We start from the raw sequence: 22,863 nt of genomic DNA on the forward strand, positions 1-22,863 counted from the left end.
TTGAGCATGGCATAATTCCCTGGGCCTTGTAAAGTCAAGGGGCATGATTTGATCCTAGTGCATTAGTTAAAATTTGGGTATACATTCTTTTTTATAAGCACTATGGACACCACTTCATGCTACGAGAACTCGCTTTGTCGCAGCCCCAGGGCTTAAGCGTTGACCGATAAGCTGTCTTCGTGAACTAGGTAGTTCTCCGATAGTGAAAATATCACAATTGCACAAGACACCGCTGCTTCTGTGACTTTTTCACTATCACAATGTGGGATTTAGGTGGGACTTTAGGATAGTACAATTGATTTGTTGCTTAGCATTAGCATTTAAAATAAATCTGTATGCTTTCCAAATCTATTTGATGATAAATTTAGTTGCAATTGTTAAGTTAGAGTAATGCTGTCATTAAACTTTGATTGATGTAGAATACTAGGCATTCGTTTATGTCAAATTGTTCATAGAGTCTCGATCAATCAATAATGTAATGATATCGGATAAAATTCGTTGATCTGTTGAACTAACGGTTTTCGGATTATGGTTGTATCGACCATTGTTGCGAATCGAGGAACTACGGATCTTTTGACGTAAATGGTCATTTCTTTTTCAAATCGCGATTTCTATCCTATTTGTATATCAGTTCACAAATTTTTATTGTTTTTTTGATAGAAGTAGTACTACAACAGTTAAAGGAACGTTTAGTTTTGAACATTAAGTTTAGAGGATTTAAGATTAAAATTTATATTTTCAATCCAAAGTAGTTAGCAAATGAATAATTGAATAAGTTGGACTTATGAATAACACACAACTGTGCATTTATTCTAGAGTCAGATCCATACAGCGTCAGTGTTTATTTGGTCGAAGTGTACTAATTCATTGGCAGATCTGATTCTAGTTGTAATGTACGACAAGACTACTGACGGACGTGACAGGACGAGGGCCCAGTTTAGAGGTTTCAACATCAACGATGTGCGGCTGGACCACCCTCCCAAAAAAAAAAAAAAAAAAAAAGTTATTTGAGCATGGCATAATTATGAGCCTAAATCGTCTCTTACTTAGTTTAATAATGAAATATATTCATGAAACTTTCCGGAGCGATTGAAAATCATCTTTTAACCCTTTAAGGCCTGATGGGTCATATATGACTCAAAAATCAAAATTTATAAATGTAGCCCATAATTTGAGTATGGTCCTCAGGATCATTTTCCCATTATTAACTAGTTTTTTCAGACATGAAAAATAAGTAAATTTTCTATAATATGAAAATTTGTGGTTTTCTAAATGTATGTAAGGACCGAGCCACGTAGCCTAGTGGTAACGCTCCCGCCTAGTAAGCGGCAGATCGGGGTTCAAATCCCGGCTCGGACCAACACAACTGGTGATCGTTTCTCTTCTGGTTTCGATTGCTTAGTAAAGGGAAGGTAGTGTATCGTCACAAACTGGGCCTTATCACAACACCTTAGGGAGGCGACCTATGGAATGTTAACATTAACCTTAACTTGTTAACATTAAGTTGAGAATGAAATTGCCACTGAATCCGCTTTGTAAATGCCGGCCCCGATACTCTTCAAGGGTGTTCCCCTCAGGAACTGGGAAAGATTTACTTTTTTTTACTTAAATGTATGTAACCCCTTAATGATGGGAGAATCATTCTTATGACCATACAAATACTATAGGCTATTTTGATTTTTAGGTTATGACCCATCAGGTTGAAAGGGTTAAATAAGATTGATGATAAAATGATTACATTTTGTTTACTGTTTTCAACTGGGAAATCTAACAAACAATTCCTCTGCTTCTCCATTCCAGGCCTACGAGCGTCGCTTCCCCGTCTGCCCCCAGATGCCGATCGTGCTGGACTGCAACATCACCGAGGACACAGTCTCGGACGACGGTTCCAAACGAGAAACGCACCGGCGCTGCAAGCTGGCCGTCGAAGCGCCTTACCTGTTCAAAAAGATCATCGGCGTCGACGTGGTCTTCTTCATCCAGAAGAACTTCCTGGACCTGAAGGCGCGCACCCTCAACATCGAGGCCACCAACGAGACCTTTTCGTCGCGCATCGAAATCTTCGAAAAGTGTCGCTACTACGCGCACCCGGAAAACCCGGACTGGACCTGCTTCGACCAGGTCGCCACGCTGGACATTAAGAACTTTTTCGGCTTCGAGCACTCGATGGAGAAGATGGGCATGAAGCAGTACTCGCAGACGACCCAGAAGGGCAAGGAGATTATCGAGTTCTTCATCGTGGAGCTCAAAAAGGAGGGCGTCGAGCACGTGGATCGGTGAGTGGCACAAGAGACTTCTTCAAACACGCTTCAAACCCCTAATCAAACTCCCTTTTCTCCTCCCACATTCCAGCTGGAAAGAAGACGCCACCATTCAGTCCCCGACAGACGCCACTGCCACCCCCACCGGCAACGGAACCAGTCCAACCGGTGCCGCCAACAACGCAAACAGCACGTCAACCGCCGTCAGTTCACAGCTGGTGGTGGTGTCGAGTTCCAGCGAAAAACCGCCCCTTTCGCGCGATAACAGCATTCTGGACGCGGACTACATTGCGAAATATCTGGGCCAGCTGTCTCCGCTGCAGGAATCCAAGCTGGTGCAGTACCGCAAACGAATCGAGGAAGCTACGACGGCCTCCGACGGGGACAGCGCCGTGCCCGACTACCAGACGTTGCTGCGATTCCTGAGGGCGCGGGACTTTAGTATCGACAAAGCGACCACCATGCTGCAGGAATCGTTACAGTGGCGGGCCGAACATCGGATCGATGACATTCTGAGCGAGTACAAGACGCCGGTCGTGGTGGAAAAGTACTTCCCCGGTGGATGGCACCACCACGACAAGGACGGCCGGCCGCTGTACGTCCTCCGGTTGGGCAACATGGACGTTAAGGGGCTGCTCAAGTCGGTCGGCGAGGATGAGCTGCTGAAGTTGGTGAGTGATTTATATTGACTTGATATTTTTAAGTTGATGCTGAAGGAAACAAATCAAAATGCAGTCAGTAGTTCTTTTTTACCAAATTTTTATTCTAGAGATCGAAAAGATTCACAATATTTTTTTACATTGAAAATCAGACGCATAACGTCATGATTCGAATATAGCATATCATTTTTGTTATAGCTGGCAAAAAATCATGTAACATGTTGGAAATGTATAAATTTCATCAGGATGTAGTATAAACAGTTAGTATTAAGAGAATGCATGCAAAATATGTCTTTTCTAATAATTTTTCATCAGAATTTTAAAATTAAAATGACTTGTTGTGCTTCGAATCCCGGACACTGATAAAAGCTGATTCGAAATCCGGACACTTTTGCTTCGATTTGCGGACACTCGATTTTGCTTATGAACCGCCCAAATTTGGACTGAAATGGTAGTGAATGGCATTCTTTAGGTCTCAAATAAGCTGTTAACGTCAAAACAATCGATATTTTATATAAAAAATTGCTAGAATTTAAGGAAATCAAAACCATAAATTTCTGCTTTGCCTTCCCGGTGCTTCGGACGCCTATGAAACATATCAGTGAAATGTTTCAAATTTTTGGTAAACTTATAATTTTATTTTATTTAATTTTATATAATTGTAGTTAATCAGCGTTCAAACAAAATTTAAATGAAAGTTGATGTTAGAATTCATCGAAAAACACAGTTTTGACATTCATAATGCGAACTTACATATATCCAAATAATTGATAAATTAGATGAGGTGTCCGGGTTTCGAAGCGTCCGGAAATTCGAATCATGACGTTATTGTCCGAGTTATCGTCTCTGTCAAAAAAAATTACCGCTTTTTTGGTGATGTAGAGAAACCTCTTTTTCCCTGTTTGCTTTTGTTTCAGAGGCTGTATCTCAGTAACCACTGATCTGATCTTAAATGTCTTTGTAAATAACAAATTATAAAAAAGAAATCTGTTCTGTTGGTTTTGGATATAAATTTTAAAACAGTGCATGATACCCACTAGCGTGCTTAGATCCTCAAGGTAGGTGGGGCAACAAAATGAGCGTTTTGAAAATTTCGTCGTTTATGGACACCCCCTCGGCAATTTTAGAACAAATTTCTGAGGATGGTGGGGCAACTGCTCCATGTTGCCCCACCCTGTGTGCGCTAGTGATGATACCATAATTTATATAAAGAATTTTTCGATTGCAGTTTGATTTTACATCAAAAAATTAGGTAAAAAACAACTTTGTTCAACTTTTTTTTTTATTATGATTTTTTTTTTCAAAAAATGCCAACACTGCCAAGAAAAGTTTAACAACTAGCTCATTAGCTGGCATTTTTGTCATTTAAAACATTAAACCCTTTTTTTTTGTTTATGAAAAGTTCATTTAAAAACCTTTGTAGGAAAAAAAGTTAAATCTAAACAATATCAAACATACAGAGAAATTAACTTTTAGATGAAAAAAAAGCATTTTTTAACCTTTTTGAAAAATGTTCATTTTTTCAATTTACTGGCCATCCATAAACCACGGGGAAACAGAGGGGGGAGGGGGTTGTTTGAGGTTGTCCGTGGTCCATACAAAATAGTTTTTTTTTTGTATGGACAATTGTCCACGAGGGGAGGGGGGGGGGTTTAGATTTTCAAAAAGGTGTCCACGTGGTTTATGGATGGTCCCTTTACAAATATTGTATGGAGAAAGCACCCCTGCTTAAAGCATGTTCGAAAAGCTGAGAAAATTTCTTATAATTTCTTTTTATTCTATGGTGAAAATTGAAACAATTGCGCTTTTTGTTTTTTTTTTTTTTTTGGCTTAGCATTTGAAAATGTTCAAATTTATTGTTTAGCTCTGCTAGAATGTAAAATAATCCGCTCAAAAAAAGGCAAAAAATTCTCAAAAAAAAAACATAGTTTTCGAGATATCGTCAGTTAAAAATTAGGGCTAGCTATGTGACAGAGAAAAGCACTTTTTCACGAATGCTTAACATTTAGAGGTTATATCTGAGCAACCAGCAGTCCGATCACTATTTTCTCAGCATGTCAACCATATTTAATTTGAATGGTTTGAAGAAAAAACCATCATAAAATATTTTTCAAATGCGAAAACTTCAACATTACGCGAAAATGTTAACATTTAATATCCAAAAACGTGAGAAACACTTCATCACAACTTATCGAAAAAATAATAATGTAGTTTTCTATTGCAGATAATCCTTTTTCAAGATACAAATTTTCAACTATTATCATGTCCATTATATGTGACCAGCCTAAAAGATTGTATGAAGACTTGTATAAAAAGCTAATGAGGCTACCCGGGCAGACCGTAATAAAAAAAATCATGCCATTTCATTAACAAATACTGTTAAAATAACAGAAAGTTTTATGGATTCTTCTTGAAAAATCCATTTTTGCATAAGGGTTTAATAACAATTTATGTTATCATAACAAAATTTGTTATTGGTCTGATATTGGTTGAAAGCCAAAACAACTTGGAAATAACATTTTTTGTTATGGAAGAATACCGCCAACTGTTATTGGGATGATCGGATTAGTTGTTAAAATAACAAAAAATAATAACAAAGATTTGTTCGAATAATAACTAAAAATTTTATTAGTCTTTTCTTACAATAACAATCCAATAACAAAAAAATCATAGCGACAAATAATAAATCTTGTTATAAATAACATAAAATGTTATTGGCCTAGTATTTTCAAATATCAAAAAATGTTATTCCCAAGTTATTTCCGTCCGCTCGGGTATGCTATGCTATGTGAATCAAGAAATCTAATGTGAAATACAAACTTTTTTTTAAAATAAAAATTAATTGTAATTGTGAGTGTAAAATAAATGACATTTTTGCGGGTAAAAAGGGGCTTGTTCCAATAGGCAAAGTGAGCCCAAAACTCAAAAGTGCTACGCATACAGTATGTAAAAAAAGTATTTACACCCCTTGGGCACTATGCACATTTTGTGATGAAACATGTAAAAAAATTAAAGTTTGACAGGAACCTAGTACAACGTTTTGTTCAAAAACTCATGCCAAACATTTTGCTACAAAAAGCTCATGAAAAGATGATTTCTATAAAAAGTTATATAACAAATACTATTACGAAAATAAAAAAGGTGCCAAAAAAGTATGTACACCTTTCGAAAAATTAACATAAATAATGTTATTTGTTGACAAATCACCATAAATCCAGTCTTCCAACTCCAAATAGGCATCCTTGACAGATTAAAAAAAGAATTTGGATTGAATATAAAGTTTACTAACTACTCAGTATAAAAGTTTATATAACTCTTGAAATTCTATATAAAACTTATCTAAACTTAATTTTGCAAACTTTTAATTGAACTAAATGTCAATATATTACCATATAATTGCTAAATAAACATTTTGGAGTGGGTATAACACCGTTTTGGGGGTATTTGTATCGATAGAATAGATTTTTCGTTGGAATTTCGTACCAACCCGGAATTACGTCGTAGGAAAATCCGCCGGCATCCAAACCGGTCCACGATTTACAAGTCAACCTATGTGGAATCGGAAAGGGCATAAAATTTCCGATCTTTTGATACCCAAACATCTAGGTTTTCTTTAAAACCTACGTTTTTAAATACCTGGGCAAAAAGTAAGTTTGATCCAGGAGAACAAAAATTACGAAATTCCATACATTTTTGGCAGGTTGCTCAAACGAAACCATAACAACGTTTTTGCTTAGGTATTTAAAACCGTAGGTTTTAGAGAAAACCTAGATGTTTGGGTATCAAAAGATCGGAAATTTTATGCCCTTTCCGATTCCTCATAGGTTGACTTGTGAATCGTGGACCGGTTCGGATGCCGGCGGATTTTCCTACGACGTAATTCCGAGTTGGTACGAAATTCCAACGAAAAATCTATTCTATCGATACAAATACCCCCAAAACGGTATTATACCCACTCCAAAATGTTTATTTAGCAATTATATGGTAATATATTGACATTTAGTTGAATTAAAAGTTTGCAAAATTAAGTTTAGATAAGTTTTATATAGAATTTCCAGAGTTATATAAACTTTTATACTAAGTAGTTAGTAAACTTTATATTCAATCCAAATTCTTTTTTTAATCAGTCAAGGACGCCTATTTGGAGTTGGGAGACTGGATTTATGGTGATTTGTCAACAAATAACATTATTTATGTTAATTTTTCGAAAGGTGTACAAACTTTTTTTGCACCTTTTTTATTTTCGTAATAGTATTTGTTATATAACTTTTTATAGAAATCATCTTTTCATGAGCTTTTTGTAGCAAAATGTTTGGCATGAGTTTCTGAACAAAACGTAGTACTAGGTTCCTGTCAAACTTTAATTTTTTTACATGTTTCATCACAAAATGTGCATAGTACCCAAGGGGTGTAAATACTTTTTTTACATACTGTATATTCGAAGGTACCTTGGTATCTAGAGCAAAGTTATAGGTTGTATTAAGAGCGAGTCACGAGCAAAGCATACCCATCTCGCATCGACCTCACCAATCTGCCTGAAATTTTCAGAGGTTGTTTGTACATATAAATCTAGCATCTGGCCAAAATATGAGCACTCTAGGTCAACGGGAAGTGGGGCAAATCGGGACACAAAGTTTAAAGGTTTAAAAACGTCAAAAATCTTAAAAAGGCTGTAACTTAGGCAAAATTCAATTAAATTTAAAAATTCAAAATGCATCTGAAAGGGCTTGAAAAATGCAACAAAATGCAGGGTAGAACATCCCGATTGGTTAAATCTAAAGGGAGTTATTGGCATTTTAGTGAAAAAATAGCATAATTTTCAAACTCAAATAAAAAAGTGTTCCATCCAGATATCAACTCGGTTCGACCTGCAGCTTGTAGGGGACATCTGGGACTACCATCTGAGACTGAGAACGCTTTGGGTAAGGTAGGGGAACTATACCCTTTTTCAGCCTATTTCTATTATCGGCCTATCAGCACTTTGATCATTAATTACAGCTTTCATGAAGTGTTTTTGGCTGTTCCAAAGTAATAAATAGCTCAAATAAAAGTGAGCAATCAATTCTCCATTGTTGATACAACTCAAAATGTTGATTTAATAAAGGAAAACGGCAAAAGTGATGACAATTGGTCGAACGGCTTAGAGTGATTAAAATGGGTATATTTCCCCTAGTTTAACATTTTAAATAGACACTTTTACTTTTAGTGAAGTTTTTGGTTGTAAATTTTTGCTCGGAAGACCCCTTAGATCCCATTTTCTGGTGATAATTTTATCATATTCGTGTTCCTGAAACAATTTCACAATATAAACATGCATAAAAATGTTAATTTTAATCCATTTTATCCCTTTAAAAAATAAAAGTTAAAAAAATCTTCGATTCACATTTATTGAAAATCAAGCTCGTTTCCAAGGATACTAGATGACACCAGAAAAAAGTAGCTTCATAATTTTTTTTAACTTTCATTTTTAAAGGGTTTAAATTGATCAAAATAAACATTTTTATGCTTGTTTATATTGTGAAATTGTCTCAGAAACACGAATATGATAAAATTATAACCAGAAAACGGGATCTAAGGCCCCCCCGAGCAAAAATTTACAACCAAAAAATAAATTGAGGTGAAAAGTCATCGATTGTGATTGGACACTCAATAATATTTTTAACTGAATGAATGTACATGGAAAAGAAAAACTGAATAAATATAAATTTAAAAAAAAAAAAAAAATACAACCAAAAAATTCACTAAAAGTAAAAGTGTCTATTTAATATCCCGGGCAGACGGTAATAACAAAATTAATAATATTTCAGTAACAAATCCTGTTAAAATAACAAAAAGTGTTATTATTTTATCCTGAATTTCACTTCAAGAAGAAAAAATAATAACAGTTTCTGATGAAATAACAAAATTTGGTATTGAAGTGATATTACATTGAAAATGTTTAATAACACGCTAATAAGAGGAAATGTTATACATTTCAAAAACTCTCCTAATAACAAAATTTGTTATTCGTTCGGTATACTGACTTAGAAATAAAATTACCATAAATCGCACAAATGGAAAAGTTTCTAAGTGTCCATAACACAATCTGTTATTATTTTTTCTTTTGTTAAATATGTTTAGATCTTTGGGATAATTTTGACCAATTTCGTCGGGGTCATTATTTTGGCCATGAAATGGGGTCCTTAAGCTAAAATTATTCTAAAAAGTTGAAATTTTGAAAGTTGTTTTTTTTTAATATTTGATATACCCCCTAAAGGACTTTGTTTAAAATGGTTAGAACTATGGGATAATTTTGACCAATTTCGTCAGGGTCATTATTTTGGCCATGAAATGGGGTCCTTAAGCTAAAATTATTCTAAAAAGTTGAAATTTTGAAAGTTGATTTTTTTAATTATTTGATATACCCCCTAAAGGACTTTGCTAAAATTGGCTAGAACTATGGGATAATTTTGACCAATTTCGTCGGGGCCATTATTATGGCCATGAAATGGGGTCCTTAAGCTAAAATTATTCTGAAAAGTTGAAATTTTGAAAGTTTATTTTTTTTTATTAAGGCCTCGTGGCGCGGTGGTTAGCGGCTTCGGCTGCCGATCCCTAAGTTGCTATGGGGCGCGGGTTCGATTCCTGCCTTATCCTCCTGGCCTTCTATCGGATGGGGAAGTAAAACGTCGGTCCATTTGCGTAAAAGAGGTTTTGGGTGACTCACCACACATAACCTTCGGACGCCTAGAAATGAGCAGAAACTTGCAACAGAGCCCACAAAAGACCCGGGGGTCGTTAAAGTGGATTGCTTTGCTTTTACTAAAATTGGCTAGAACTTTGAAATAATTTTGACCAATTTTATCGGGGTCATTTATTTCACCATGAAACGGGGTTTCAAGCTAAAATTAATCCGATAAAATTTACTTTTGAGAGTTCATTTTTTTTTAATTTTGTTATATTCCCTAACGGAATTGATTTATTTATTTAGAATTTTTGATGTGTGAATAACAAAAACTGTTATTATTTTCACAGAGCCAGGAAGTCGGAGCTGACGTTGAAGTTCGAGCTGGAGTGAGACCTCGAAGACTGCATCGGATTCAGCAAATTTTCAGCAACTTTTACTTGGAGTCGGGTATTTTTAGAGAGCTGAAGTCGTCGTTGACGTCATATCCTGCATCCAGAGTCGGAGTTGTCTTCAAAGTATGGATTCAAAGTCGCTTGGAGGTACCCGACTCTGCAGCCCTGACTAGTACAGAGGAGTTATGACAACTGCAGGTTTATTTGCAAATTACAAATAAACCAAAACAATAACTTTTTTTGTTATGGAGACATACCAGTTCAATAACATTTTTTGTTATTATGCTGCTCCACCTCTCCGCACAAAATAACAAATCTTGTTATTCCTTCATGATTCCTTCTGTGTTATTGGTTTGTTATTGCAATAACAACATTATAACAGTTTAAGTTATTCTTCGAACAAATCTTTGTTATTGATTTTTGTTATTTTAACAACTAATCCGATCATCCCAATAACATATTTCGATCTTCTCACAATATCAAAAACTGACCTTCCCAAGTTATTTCCGTCTGCTCGGGATGTTAAACTGCCTTACCCAAAGCGTTCTCAGTCTCAGATGGTAGTCCCAGATGTCCCCTACAAGCTGCAGGTCGAACCGAGTTGATATCTGGATGGAACACTTTTTTATTTGAGTTTGAAAATTATGCTATTTTTTCACTAAAATGCCAATAACTCCCTTTAGATTTAACCAATCGGGATGCTCTACCCTGCATTTTGTTGCATTTTTTGAGCCCTTTCAGATGCATTTTGAATTTTTAAATTTAATTGAATTTTGCCTAAGTTATAGCCTTTTTAAGATTTTTGACGTTTTTAAACCTTTAAACTTTGTGTCCCGATTTGCCCCACTTCCCGTTGACCTAGAGTGCTCATATTTTGGCCAGATGCTAGTTTTATATGTACAAACAACCTCTGAAAATTTCAGGCAGATTGGTGAGGTCCAAACGACGTCCCATACAAAGGGGTATGCCCTGTTCGTGGACTCGCTCTTAAGGACTTTTAAGAAAAAAATAGTACACGGAGAAATACATTTTTTTATTTCCTTTCTATCACAAACAGCGATCGAAGAATCTTCATCAAAAGAAAATCTTTTTACGCTCATCAAAAGAAAAAATCGGAAATCGTTAAAAGAAAACTGAAAAAATCAAATTATTCAGCGGAACATCGATTTCACTTCTACTGATTGATTTTTTCGAAAAGTTCGGGAGCGATTTTCTTTTGCCTGATTTGTCTCCTCTCTTTCGCGGGTGAAGAAAGTTTGCAAGCGAAAAAGTTTTTTTGCGATTTTTTTTACAATTTAAAAATAGTGTCCACTCTCGTCTATCTCTGAAAATGATATAAATAAAAATAAATAAATTCATATCTGAGAACATTCTCTTCAACTTTCTTTTTTGAAATTGTCGATTCAACCTGTGGAAACTGAAATATGGCCTTTCAAAAAATGAAAATTAGAAAAAAATATATTCCAGAGTCTTGGAAACTATTGATCCGATATACAATGCCAACAAAAAATCTCTTTGATTTTTTTTTGAATTCCTAAGCACGACTTACATTTTAATAGTGCTTGATGCTTTTTATTTTGCATTTTAGGAATATTTGTCGTGATTTTGATATTCTAAAAATATTTTTTCCTGGGTGATACGATTTGGCCACTTATACAATTATTGTTAACACAAGTATCGTGTAGGTCAAACCATGCGTACAGGTCGTCAAAATTTAGCATTTTTTTGAAAATTGCCGTCAATCAAAAAAGATTTTAAAAAACTTATGCTATTTCTTAGAATGATCTGCTTCACGGTGAGAATTACACAGATCTTAATTAAAAAAATAATCACTCAAAGCACTGATCATCGAGTCGCACGCGACGTCGACATCTAAAACCACGATAAGAACGCAAACTGTGTCAATTTAAATCACCTCGACGGGCTACAATTTTGCGGTCAATCACTCCCCTGTGAAATGCGATTACCCCCGCAGGTTGAATATAGTGGCCGCTCATATTACTTACAGTCACAGTGATTAACCTTCCACCACTGCTCCATACTTCACGTGGGAACTGAGCTTCTGCTGAATAACTTAACCTACTAACTTCCATTTTTTCTCTCTCCTTTTAGACACTCCACATTTGCGAGGAAGGACTCAAACTGATGAAGGAGGCGACAAAGCTGTTCGAGAAGCCCATCTGGAACTGGTGCCTGCTGGTGGACCTGGACGGGCTTTCGATGCGGCACCTGTGGCGGCCGGGCGTCAAAGCGCTGCTCCGCATCATCGAAACCGTCGAGAAGAACTACCCGGAGACGATGGGCCGGGTGCTGATCGTGCGGGCTCCGCGGGTCTTCCCCGTGCTGTGGACCATCGTCAGTGCGTTCATCGGTGCGAGTGTTGTGGGAAGCTAGTTTCAGTGTCGGTTGCTGATTGGTTGTGCTTGCTCATTTCAGATGAAAATACCCGGTCCAAGTTTTTGTTCTTCGGAGGTCCGGACTGCTTGCACACCGAAGGTGGCCTCGAGCAGTACCTCCCAAAGGATAGAATCCCCAAATTTCTGGGTGGAGCGTGCAGCGTAAGTCCAAATCAACCCTTCGAATGCATCTAATTAAATTTGTACAGTGAAGAATTGCTTCTCCGACTTGAATAACTCCTCCCAACGCTATTTAAACTAACTTCTCAATTTTTCTTCTGTTTTAACGTGTGCGTGTGTACAAATTTCTTAAACTCAAATAAACTCATCTCTGGCACGTGCCTCTCTATCTCTCTATCTCTCGGTTTTCTGTGTGTAATGACATTGTACGCAAATGAAATGATGATGTTGGTGGTGGTGGTGGTGATGGATGGTGAAAACAGCCGACGATTCCCACGGTGGCGGAACCGGTCCCATCCAAGCTCTTTACTCGCTGCTTTCTGAGCGCGTGCCACTGTGTAAGAATAATAACAACAAAACGCTTCCCAAAAAGCTCTCACCTGCTAATCAACTACAATTTGGCTATCGCGCTCTATCATACTACACACTCGAATACACACACCAAGCTCACACGTGCGCTCTGTCTCTCTCTTAACTGCTAATTGCTCGTTTATGCATTACTTACAATAGTGTCATCCAGCACCGCAGTCGGTTTAGTTGATAGCTTCATTTATCGGCACGGAAAGGGATCGTCAAACAGACGGGCGATTGATAAAGAGAGGAAGTAACGATTCTAAGGAATGCGAATAAAATTAATTACAAAGTCGATATTGTAATTTGTTGTTGGTTTGTTTTGCAATCTACTAAACTGGATCTATATCACCGATTCCACGTCAAACCAGGCATGGAGGTTCCTTGGCCAAAACAATTAGACCCGTATATTTTTGATTGGCGATTAGGTTTCTATCCTATTCGATTTATCCGAAATTTAGAGGTTCAAAAATAGTGTTTTTAACCATTTTCGCAAAAACCTCATTTTCCAAAAAAAACATAAATACGAATTGGCTGAACCATCTTCAGCTCGTCATTTTAAAACATATCTGAACACACTTACAGATAAAACGAAAACTTCTGAGATTTCTGAGATTTGATCTTTTGAAAAAAAAAACATAATCGGAATTTGGTACAGTTGAACATAAAGCACCAAGCGTCTCCAGGCCAATGTTTTGGGAACTCATTTCGATGGAGAAGCACGGTACTTGGAGTTCATTTGATATTATAGGATTCAATACTAGGATCCTGTTAATAGATATTCACCATTTTTAGATATTAAGTGAATGGTTTTGAAAAAAAAAAATGTAAAAGTATGTTCAGCTGTGAGCTCTCTAATTCCGAGATCTTCAAATCGGCAAAAAATGTTTTCATTTGATCTGTAAGTGTATTCAACTATATTTTTGAAATGTCTTAGTTTTTTAATTAAAGTCCAACAATTCACCTTTCCTTTGAAACGTGGCGAGTTAAAACTAGTTCATCCGTTCCGGAGATATGATTTTTTTGACAAATGTGGTTTTCGCGAATGCAGGCCAAGGGTGCATGATACTGATGATACTCGTCGGTTGACACCCAGGCGAGGAATATCCCGGAAGGAGCCCAACTACATCCGTAGTGCTGTTTGGACAAAACAGCATGGCTCTGGTTCCTTGCAAGTGTCCTATTTTCTTACCTCCACGTTGGCTTGGTTTAGTCATCATGATGACAAGGTGTAACCTAGCTGGTGGCCTGTGGAAACGACTCGTAAACCTTTGACCAGCGAGGGTCAGAGTTGAGACGGCTAGAAGAAAGGGGCGCGTCAATGTGGGAAAGGGAAGTAATTTGTGATTGTAGACGGTATTGTTTGATTCGCAGTATGTTCAGTCAATTGCTTTGGATGTACCTGAGCATCGCAAAACGGGGGTTTTTCTTCTTTCCATTTCAGCTAACAGCTATCTTCTGTTTATTTTGTTTCACTGATTTTCTAAAACGGCTTCTGTTTACTATCCTCCATTTGATTTCGATTTTACTTATTTGATTCTCTTATTTCAATTCAATTCAATTCAATTCGGTTTTATTTGTGAATAATCCAAGTTACAATGAGTTCATTTAGGTATATAACTGAGTTTTGGAGTTCCTTTCAGCTGTGTTTTACATCGTAATTCAATCGATAAATTATTACTTATAACTAGGGAATAGACAAGAGTAAGAAAAAGTTTTCAAAAAACTTACAGAAAGGATTCTCTTATTTCTCAACGCTTTTCCACTCTATTTTACCAATTGATGCTGCTGTAACAAACTGTCTGCTTTCCCTTAATTTGGCAGCGATGCCAATTTTGTTTATCATGTGCCTTTTCTTTATTTATCTATTTGAATAATTTCTCATCTTCCCTGTAAATTGACCTCAATACAATCTAAGCTTGTTTGTTACCTCTATTCTTTCACTATTGTTAATTTCTTTATCTACTTCATAAATTACTATCTTTCTTTTATTTTTACATAGTATATTTCCTTCACTGTCCATTGTTTTCAATCCTCACCTTTTTCTTCAAACAAGTGAGGTTCGAGCCCTTACTCAATTTATGGAATGATTGAAGGATTAACACAAATATTACTATTGTACTTTTGAAAAACTTTTATAACATGCTTAGGACTAAACAATTGTAACAAATAACAAAGGAATAGCAACAGAAAAACAAGACTTAACATTAGGGAAGATTTCAGGAGAAAACAATACACAGTTAAATAACAACTAGACTAAAAATAAAACAGTTTTTGTTTAATGAAAGTTGATAGGCACACTATAAATGGTTAGGCGCTTATACTTACATCAAACCCTACGTAATGTACCACCCCCGGCCGAGTTAAAATGCGTAACCGGAAAAGAAGGTGTGCATGCCTGGCACGAACACTCAAAGCGTGTTCTAGCGTGTTGCTCGTACTGACTCAGAGCAAGGGTGAGATGTAGGTGTAAGGGCAGTGCGTGTTCGTCGGGAACCTAGTGCATAAGATCGGTCAAGGCCCGTTCTTACACTGAAAAAAAATGCGAAAAATGTGGTTTTCGCGAAAATCGTCAAACACATTAATTTTTGAACCAACTTATTTCGGATAGGTTTGCCCTAATCTACAAACAAAAAATACGGGTCTTATTATGTTGGCCAAGGGACTCACATGCATAATTTAAGCCAAATCGAAGCACTTTTTATGTGGATTCTGCTGGTTTCACGTGGAATCGCTGCTCAATAATGTGGTTTTCGAATATCTTCCTTTCGATTCTAATTAAATTTAATCCAAAATTTACTAAAAATACTTATATAGGATGTAACAAAATAGGTCAATTTTGTCAACCCGCTAGGTGTACTGAGCCCGAATCCCAAATATGAGCTTGATTGGTTGCGACAGGACCTGGCGCTTTGACTTTGAAGTTTAAATGGGATTTAACCCGTAAAATCGGTGCGTTTTGGTTTTTGCCAGTTTTGAGCCCCTTAACGATTTTTGCATTTTTCAAAAACCTTGCGAGCTCATAGTTCGTGTTGCAGAGAACAACTTTGCCGAAGAGTGCGAAAAGATTCGTCCACTATTAAGAATGTTACAAAGTTTATAACACCGGCGTTGAAACCCTAAATTTCTCTATTCTTCACTCTCTTCTGGCTCTTCTCTTCTTCTTCAGTTAGGCTTCACAGCGCTCATGCAATCAAGCAAGCTGTTACCAGTAAATCTTTAAAAAAAAAGATTTTTGGAAAAAAGCTGGCAAGCAAAATTACAAAAAATATTTTAAGATCAATTTTGTTATCGATACAAGTTTTCTAATTTTTGATAAAGTGAACCTTTAGTCAAAAGAAGAAATTTTTCTCCACCTTTTTTGCAAGGGTGCTTTCTTTCATAAGTATTTTTGGATTGCAAAAACTGAACATTTTTCGAAAAATTTCCCCTTAAAATGCCTATAACTTGAAAAGGATGCACTTTATCATAAAATGAGTAAAGTATTTTCGATTGCAAATTTATTATTCCTAGAGTACTTTTTCAAAACAACCAATGCGCCTTGGTTTGTTCTATTTACGTAGAACCTTTTGATAAAATAAGCGAGATTTGATTTAGCTTCTAAACATAATATTTGAAATTTTATTTGGTATTATTTCAGATTTTTTTCCAAAAATATTTTTTTTAATCGTTTTTTTGACACCACATTTTGCACCATCCTCTAGTGCTAGAATACTCTTTTGTCCCCTTAAACATATAAAAAATCACAATTCAAAATACGTATTTTGGGAACTCAACTTTAAGTAATAAAACGTTAAATAAAAAAAAATCTTTCGGAAAACTTCTAATCATAAAGATTTGGCCTAGGATAAAAAAAGATTTGGCCTAGGATTAATAAAATAATATTTGGCCTAAGATTTGGCTTTATTTTCTAAAGCTCTTCGAAAAAATATTTTTTCAAAAAAGAGCAAACATGACACGATTTTTAAAAAATTAAAAACTGCTTCTTTTTTTTAAAAAAAAAGTTTTCTTAAAATGGCTTTAACTTAAAAACGGTGCACTCAATCCAAATATCACTATGGTACTTTTTGATTTCCAATTTGATTTTACATGTTTTGCCCTTTCTGGAATTTTCTAAAAAGATGAAATTTTATGTCATGTCCCCTAAACATATAAAAAAAAGTGTTTATTTTGGAAATCAATTTTTAGTGACAAAAAGTGTTTTAAAAATCAGCAAAAAAATATATTTGCGTATATATATTTTTTTTTGTGTAGTCAATCAATCGAAAGATTTTTGCCAATTTTGTATGGCTGCTGCTGCTAAATTTGTATGGAAAAGTGATATGGATAAACTGATGATGAAAAATGTCATCTTTGGGCATACAGAAGACATCCAAAAAGTTTAAAAAATACAAAAAATAAAATATGAAGAAAAGAAACGCGATTTGCGAAAACGTAGAGAATTACTCAACTTGTTGCAAATCTCTATTTTTTCAGAACTCGTCGTATTCATCCAACTCGACAGTGCGTCGTTTTTTATTTGATCCTGGTTCATTCATTCGAAGCTAAATTTTGCAAGAACTACGGATAATCGAGATTTTATGAATCTTCATCAAAAGCAAACCAAAATTTTCGCTGCTTTTACCATTCATCACAAATCCACTAGTCTAAGCATTTCAAGTGCATTTAAATATGTTTCGTCACTCTTTCCTCACTGTCTCGGAATTGGAAGCAAAACACAAAAAGTGCATAGTTTCAACGGCCACCCAACATACAACAACACCATCAGCAAACTATCGCTTATTAAAATTGATATCAATTCACTCCTTATTGCTAAACTTCCTTGAGCTGTTACGTAGAAACAAATGCCTTATTCTCAACCAATGCATTTCCAGACCCTGATTCACGAGGGTGGCCTCATCCCGAAGCACCTGTACAAGTCCGAATCGATAGACGTCGAGGGCGGCGGACACGGCGGAATGGCACAGCCACACGATCACCACGGCCTGTACAAATCGGTCGATCTCAAGCCGGGCCAGATATTCGAGCTGCTCATCCGGAACGCGGACCCACGCTCCGTGCTGACGTGGGACTTTGACGTGCTGCGGAACGATCTGCTGTTTGCGCTGTACCGGACGGACAAGCAGTTTGAGCAGGTCTCAAACGGTGAGTTGGAGGATAAGGGTGATGCTAGGTTTGATTGAAAACATTCTGTGGTTTTTTTTTCAGATTCTTTCTCATCCGTGTTTGACGCGCCAGAGTTCAAGGAAGGTGTGAGCTATACCAAACTGGAAGACAAAGTGAAATGCAGACCGAAAGAGGGAGTTCAGGTGAGTTTTGTTTTGTTCTAAATTTTCCAAACTTCTGTATTGTTTACCAACGTTATCAAAGCAATTTTTTTTAAATATATCGCGTCCTTCAGAATTAAAAAAACACAGATTTAGAAAAGCTAAAAGTTGAATCTGTATGTATGTATAAGCCCGGAAAGAAATAAAGTTACCCAGATTTAAAATTATATGAAATTGTCCAAAAAAGTATTTAACATGGGGCCTCAAGCCCAATTTTAGCCCATTCGGTTGAAAACTGGCAAGCCTTGATCAGGAACAAGTTTAAATGGGAATTATCCAGTCAAACTTGAGCATTTCGTTCGGAACAGGTTAATTCCCATTTAAACTGCTTAAACTTTTTTTTATCTACATGTTTTAAAAATAACTTTCAAACAACTTGTGTGCCAAATTTTAAATGAAAAAAATATTCTAAAATATAGAATGTGTTTTTGAAGAATGTTGAAAACCTATTTTTAAACAGAATTTAATGCATGAAAATAAAGGGTACCTTAGTTAAGCGATTGAAATTTGAACGTCATATTTTTCTACTTCAACGCATAACTATCCTAGATGTTCTTTTTTGCCCCAGTTTAACGTAAATATTTTTTTTATACTTCTCTAGGTATCCAAACAATTTTACCATGAAAGTCCAACAAATAACCTTCATTTTCATCCAAAAGAGCTAAAATCGGTTGAAATACGCGGATTTTTGAGGGAGCGTTCTTTTATTACGCAGTCAAAAGCTGTATATTACGCTTCATACGTTTATTAAAAATTTGTATAGATTTTTTTTACAACGGGGGAAGGAGGGAGGTCAAAAATCTTAAATGTTGCGTTACATAGTAAAAGAACGCTCCCTAAGTAGATATTGAAAAAAATGTCAATTTACACATTTTTATTTTTATGCATTTAAAACGTTTCGGGCTATTCGAGTGGTATTTTGTTGAAATCTACACATTTTCGCTTTTTTAAACGGCTTGAAAGCTTTTTATTTTTTAAATAGTTTTAGTAATAAAACAAATAAAAAATATTAAAGATTTAAAAAAAATACAATTTAAGCCGTTGCAAATATTTTTCAAGTTTATGTCCCCCTTCAAAATTGGTCCGAAAAATCAGGGGGCAAAAAAATATTTTTTCAAAAAACATCAAAATTTCAATGGAAATAGAAGTCTAATCAACTGAGAACAATCTAAAATGCATTGATAATCACATTTAGCATGTGAGTTGCTTTGGAGAATTTGAACGGTGCGCGTCGCGGTCAACACGCCGGATTTTCGTTGCCGTTTCCGTCTTTGTTTTCCCCCCGATTGTGTGTGTTTTTCGGTCCGGGCGGTTTCGCGTTTTCGCATTTTATTTGGTTTTATCTTTCCACAGCCGGCTGTCTAAGATTGAATCATTTATGCTAAACTCAACACCAAATAACCGGGAATAGTCTCATCCGCATCCTCCGAATGTTTGCCTTGAGAATGCATAATACATCACATCATTAAACAAAATTTATTGATTATTGGGTCGCATCATCATCCTCTATGTTGAATCCTGGCCATTATCCTTACCCACTAACAAAATCCCAAGTAGAAGTAGTTTTCCGGCACACGTGGGGGTGTGGATATCGTATAGAACCCACCCTTTGTAGCAACCTGTGCTAACTAACATTCCCTTCCCAATCCCCCGAGACCTACAAACTGACATGGCGGGCGCCGTTGGTGGCCAACGACTGTTACCTATTTGCTCCAGATCTAGTTTGAATGATCTTGATGTTTTATCTTTTCAGCGCATTCATACATGCTGTTGATAAGGGAAACACCATTAGATCGTTTAAGCGTATGGTCGGTTGTATTGATAGGATATTACGGTCCTGTTCAGCAACGGAGAAGGACAACCATGGGTGGTCTCTCATGCTCATGCTCATGCTCATGCTCATTGATAATCACATTTAGCATGTTTGGGTTCGCAATATTTTGAACTTTTATGAAATTTCAATGTACAGCACAAAAACTTTTTTTTTCTCGCGAAAATAAATACTTGGAAACGGCCATTTAGGCTCAGCACAAAAAGTTGTAATCATCTAAAATAAAATATTACGAAATGAAAATAATTAAATACATCACAAAAAATAAGACATTTTATAAAAAATATATTTGTAAAAATATACAGTATATCCACTAGCGTACACAGAGTGGGGCAACATGGAGCAGTTGCCCCACCATCTTCAGAAATTTGTTCTAAAATACGACGAAATTTTCAAAACGCTCATATTGTTGCCCCACCTTCCTTGAGGATCTGGGCACGCTAGTGAGTATATCTAGAGTGAATTTTCAATTAACCTATGAGTCATGGGTTTCTTATGCAGATAGGACCTGTGGAAAATTTAATCTAAATATAATCTTATTATACTAACATAAACAAAATCATTAATTGCTATATCTTATGATCTTTTCATCGATCGAATTGGGTCCTAAAATTAAGCTTAATTTGTTAATATTATCACCACGATAAAGCTCTTTTTAATCTGCAAAATGAACCTTTGTACAAATGGTTTATAATGGATGTTTTAATCGGGTCTAGCTCATTTCCCCGAATTCCATTTCCCCGAAAATCATTTCCCCTAATTGACCACATCCCCGAATACCATTCCCCTAAACAGCCACAACCTCGAATGCCATTTCCCCGAATATCATTTCCCCTAATCGGCTATATCCCCGAATGCCGTTTCACCGAAGTGACACTTACGCCAATTGCCGTTTATTTTAATTTTAATTTTCCCGAATTATCATATCCCTTAATTATCATTTTCGCTAAAGCCGCTAAAGTCATGGAAAAGACTTACAGTTATTTTCTTTCTCAATTTCACCTAGCAGTTTTTTCGGTAAACTGTTGATTAAATGTTGTAAATTATTAGAATTTTTTTTGTTATATTAACATTTGTATTCAACCGCATAATTAGATTTTATTTTAGAGAAATTTGCAAGGAAATTTGTCTTTTTTTTTTCGAATTTTGTTTAAGAACCCAAATATCGGACAAATGCACTGGGTCCGTGGCTTAATGGTTACTGCTTCTGCCCCACAAGCAGAAGGTTCGGGGAACGAATAAAAATTGATAAAAATTGTCATCAAAATTTTTCTTATAAAATGCTATTTCTCCGAACGCGTTCAAGCGGAAAATCCGCTTGACCTCGTTCGAGGAAATGGCGTTCAGGGAAATGACTATTCAGGGATATGACTAATCGGGTAAGTGGCATTCGGGATTGTGGCCCTTTCGGGAAAATTGCATTCGAGGATGTGGACGATTAGGGGAAACGGGAAATTCAGGTAAATGTAATTCGGGGAAATGGCTATTAGGGGAAGTGTCTTTTCGGGGAAGTGGCATTCGGGGAAATGTCCATTCGGTAATATGGGTTTCGGGGAAATTTCATAGATTCGTTTTACTCCATTTTGTAAAATTAGCTTAGCGGCCTTCCTTCACAGAAAGTATCTTGAAAAATATTTGCAACGGCCTTAATGTGGGTATATCGATTGCAAATTTGATTTTACCTTCAAAACTGAAGTCAACAAATTTGTGCTCTTTTAATATGCTATTGTAATTTTTTTTTTCATAGAGAAAAACTCCAATTTCTCAAAAAAAATATTGAGTCAAAATAAAAGTAAATTTTAAGGTTTTACAAAAAACCATTTGCATTGATAAGCTATGGTCTGAGCCCAGCTACCGAACAAGTACTGTACTGATATTATTTCTAAGATTTCCGATTTTTTATGTATTGATTGAAAATAGTGTAACATCAATTTTGCTAACATGATTCGAAGTGAATTCCCCTAAATACTCGATTCCATCCCTCAGGGCTCCCACGAGATGCTCACCGCCGGCACGTACGTCCTGCAGTGGATGTGTCCCCCGTCGTGCGACGGTCCCGCCCAGCTGATGTATTTCCACGAGATCCTCAGCTCGGCCAACTACAAGGGCTCGATGACCAGCTTGCAGTCGGGCTTCTCCTCCAACAGCTTACAGTCCCGATGAAGTGGCGGCGAGGATGTGTCGACGGAGGGAGATTGAAGCTCAAGTGACGGTGTGTGTTCAGTACGCGGAGAATGCATTTGATGTTTAGGACAAAATCGTGTGACTAATTCGAAGGTTGTAACACCGTAACAATAAGCTAACAATCGAATGCGAGAATCTTTTAACAGTAGGAGGAAAAAAGGGGGAGCGTGGAAGAGGGACACGATTTGAATCAATTACGCGTTAAGGTGACAGTGAGTCTTAGATGGTGGAAAGGTGTCAAAAGTGATTAGCAAATTTAGAATTATACATTGAAATGTCCGCGTGACTTAGACATGTAAGACAATATCAAGCAAATTGCAGAAGAATCGTTATGTTGTTAATTGTAACACATTTGCCAAGCAGTGAACGAAACAGAATCCCCCTGCAAGAACAAAGAACCCCGCAGCAGCTTACACCAATCAGCAAATCAGACAGAAACAAACGCTTTTGTGTCCAATTTTATACTAAGGAAACAAACAAACCTAAGGAAAACTATCGATATCAATGTGTCACTCACAATTATGGAATGAACAAAGCTTATAACTAGACTAGAAATCGCCCTTTTTCTATTCGTGGTCGCAGATAAAAAGTAGCCAAACATTAAATCAAATTGTA

General features: G+C 36.3%; 1 protein-coding gene across 1 annotated transcript; it reads left to right on the forward strand.

Annotated features, from left to right (window-relative positions):
* Positions 1-1,788: 1,788 nt before the first annotated feature.
* On the forward strand, positions 1,789-22,639 carry LOC120422761 (protein real-time; the record flags this gene model as incomplete). The annotated part of the gene is made up of 8 exons (XM_052706930.1): positions 1,789-2,276; positions 2,353-2,932; positions 12,092-12,350; positions 12,416-12,537; positions 12,819-12,893; positions 17,781-18,051; positions 18,115-18,215; positions 22,051-22,639. Coding segments are annotated over 8 exons (2,073 nt in total), but the record flags the coding sequence as incomplete, so codon positions are not given.
* Between the last annotated feature and the right edge of the window lie 224 nt (positions 22,640-22,863).

The sequence above is a fragment of the Culex pipiens genome, chromosome 2 (genome assembly GCF_016801865.2).
Source record: "Culex pipiens pallens isolate TS chromosome 2, TS_CPP_V2, whole genome shotgun sequence".
Classification (NCBI taxonomy): domain Eukaryota; kingdom Metazoa; phylum Arthropoda; class Insecta; order Diptera; family Culicidae; genus Culex; species Culex pipiens.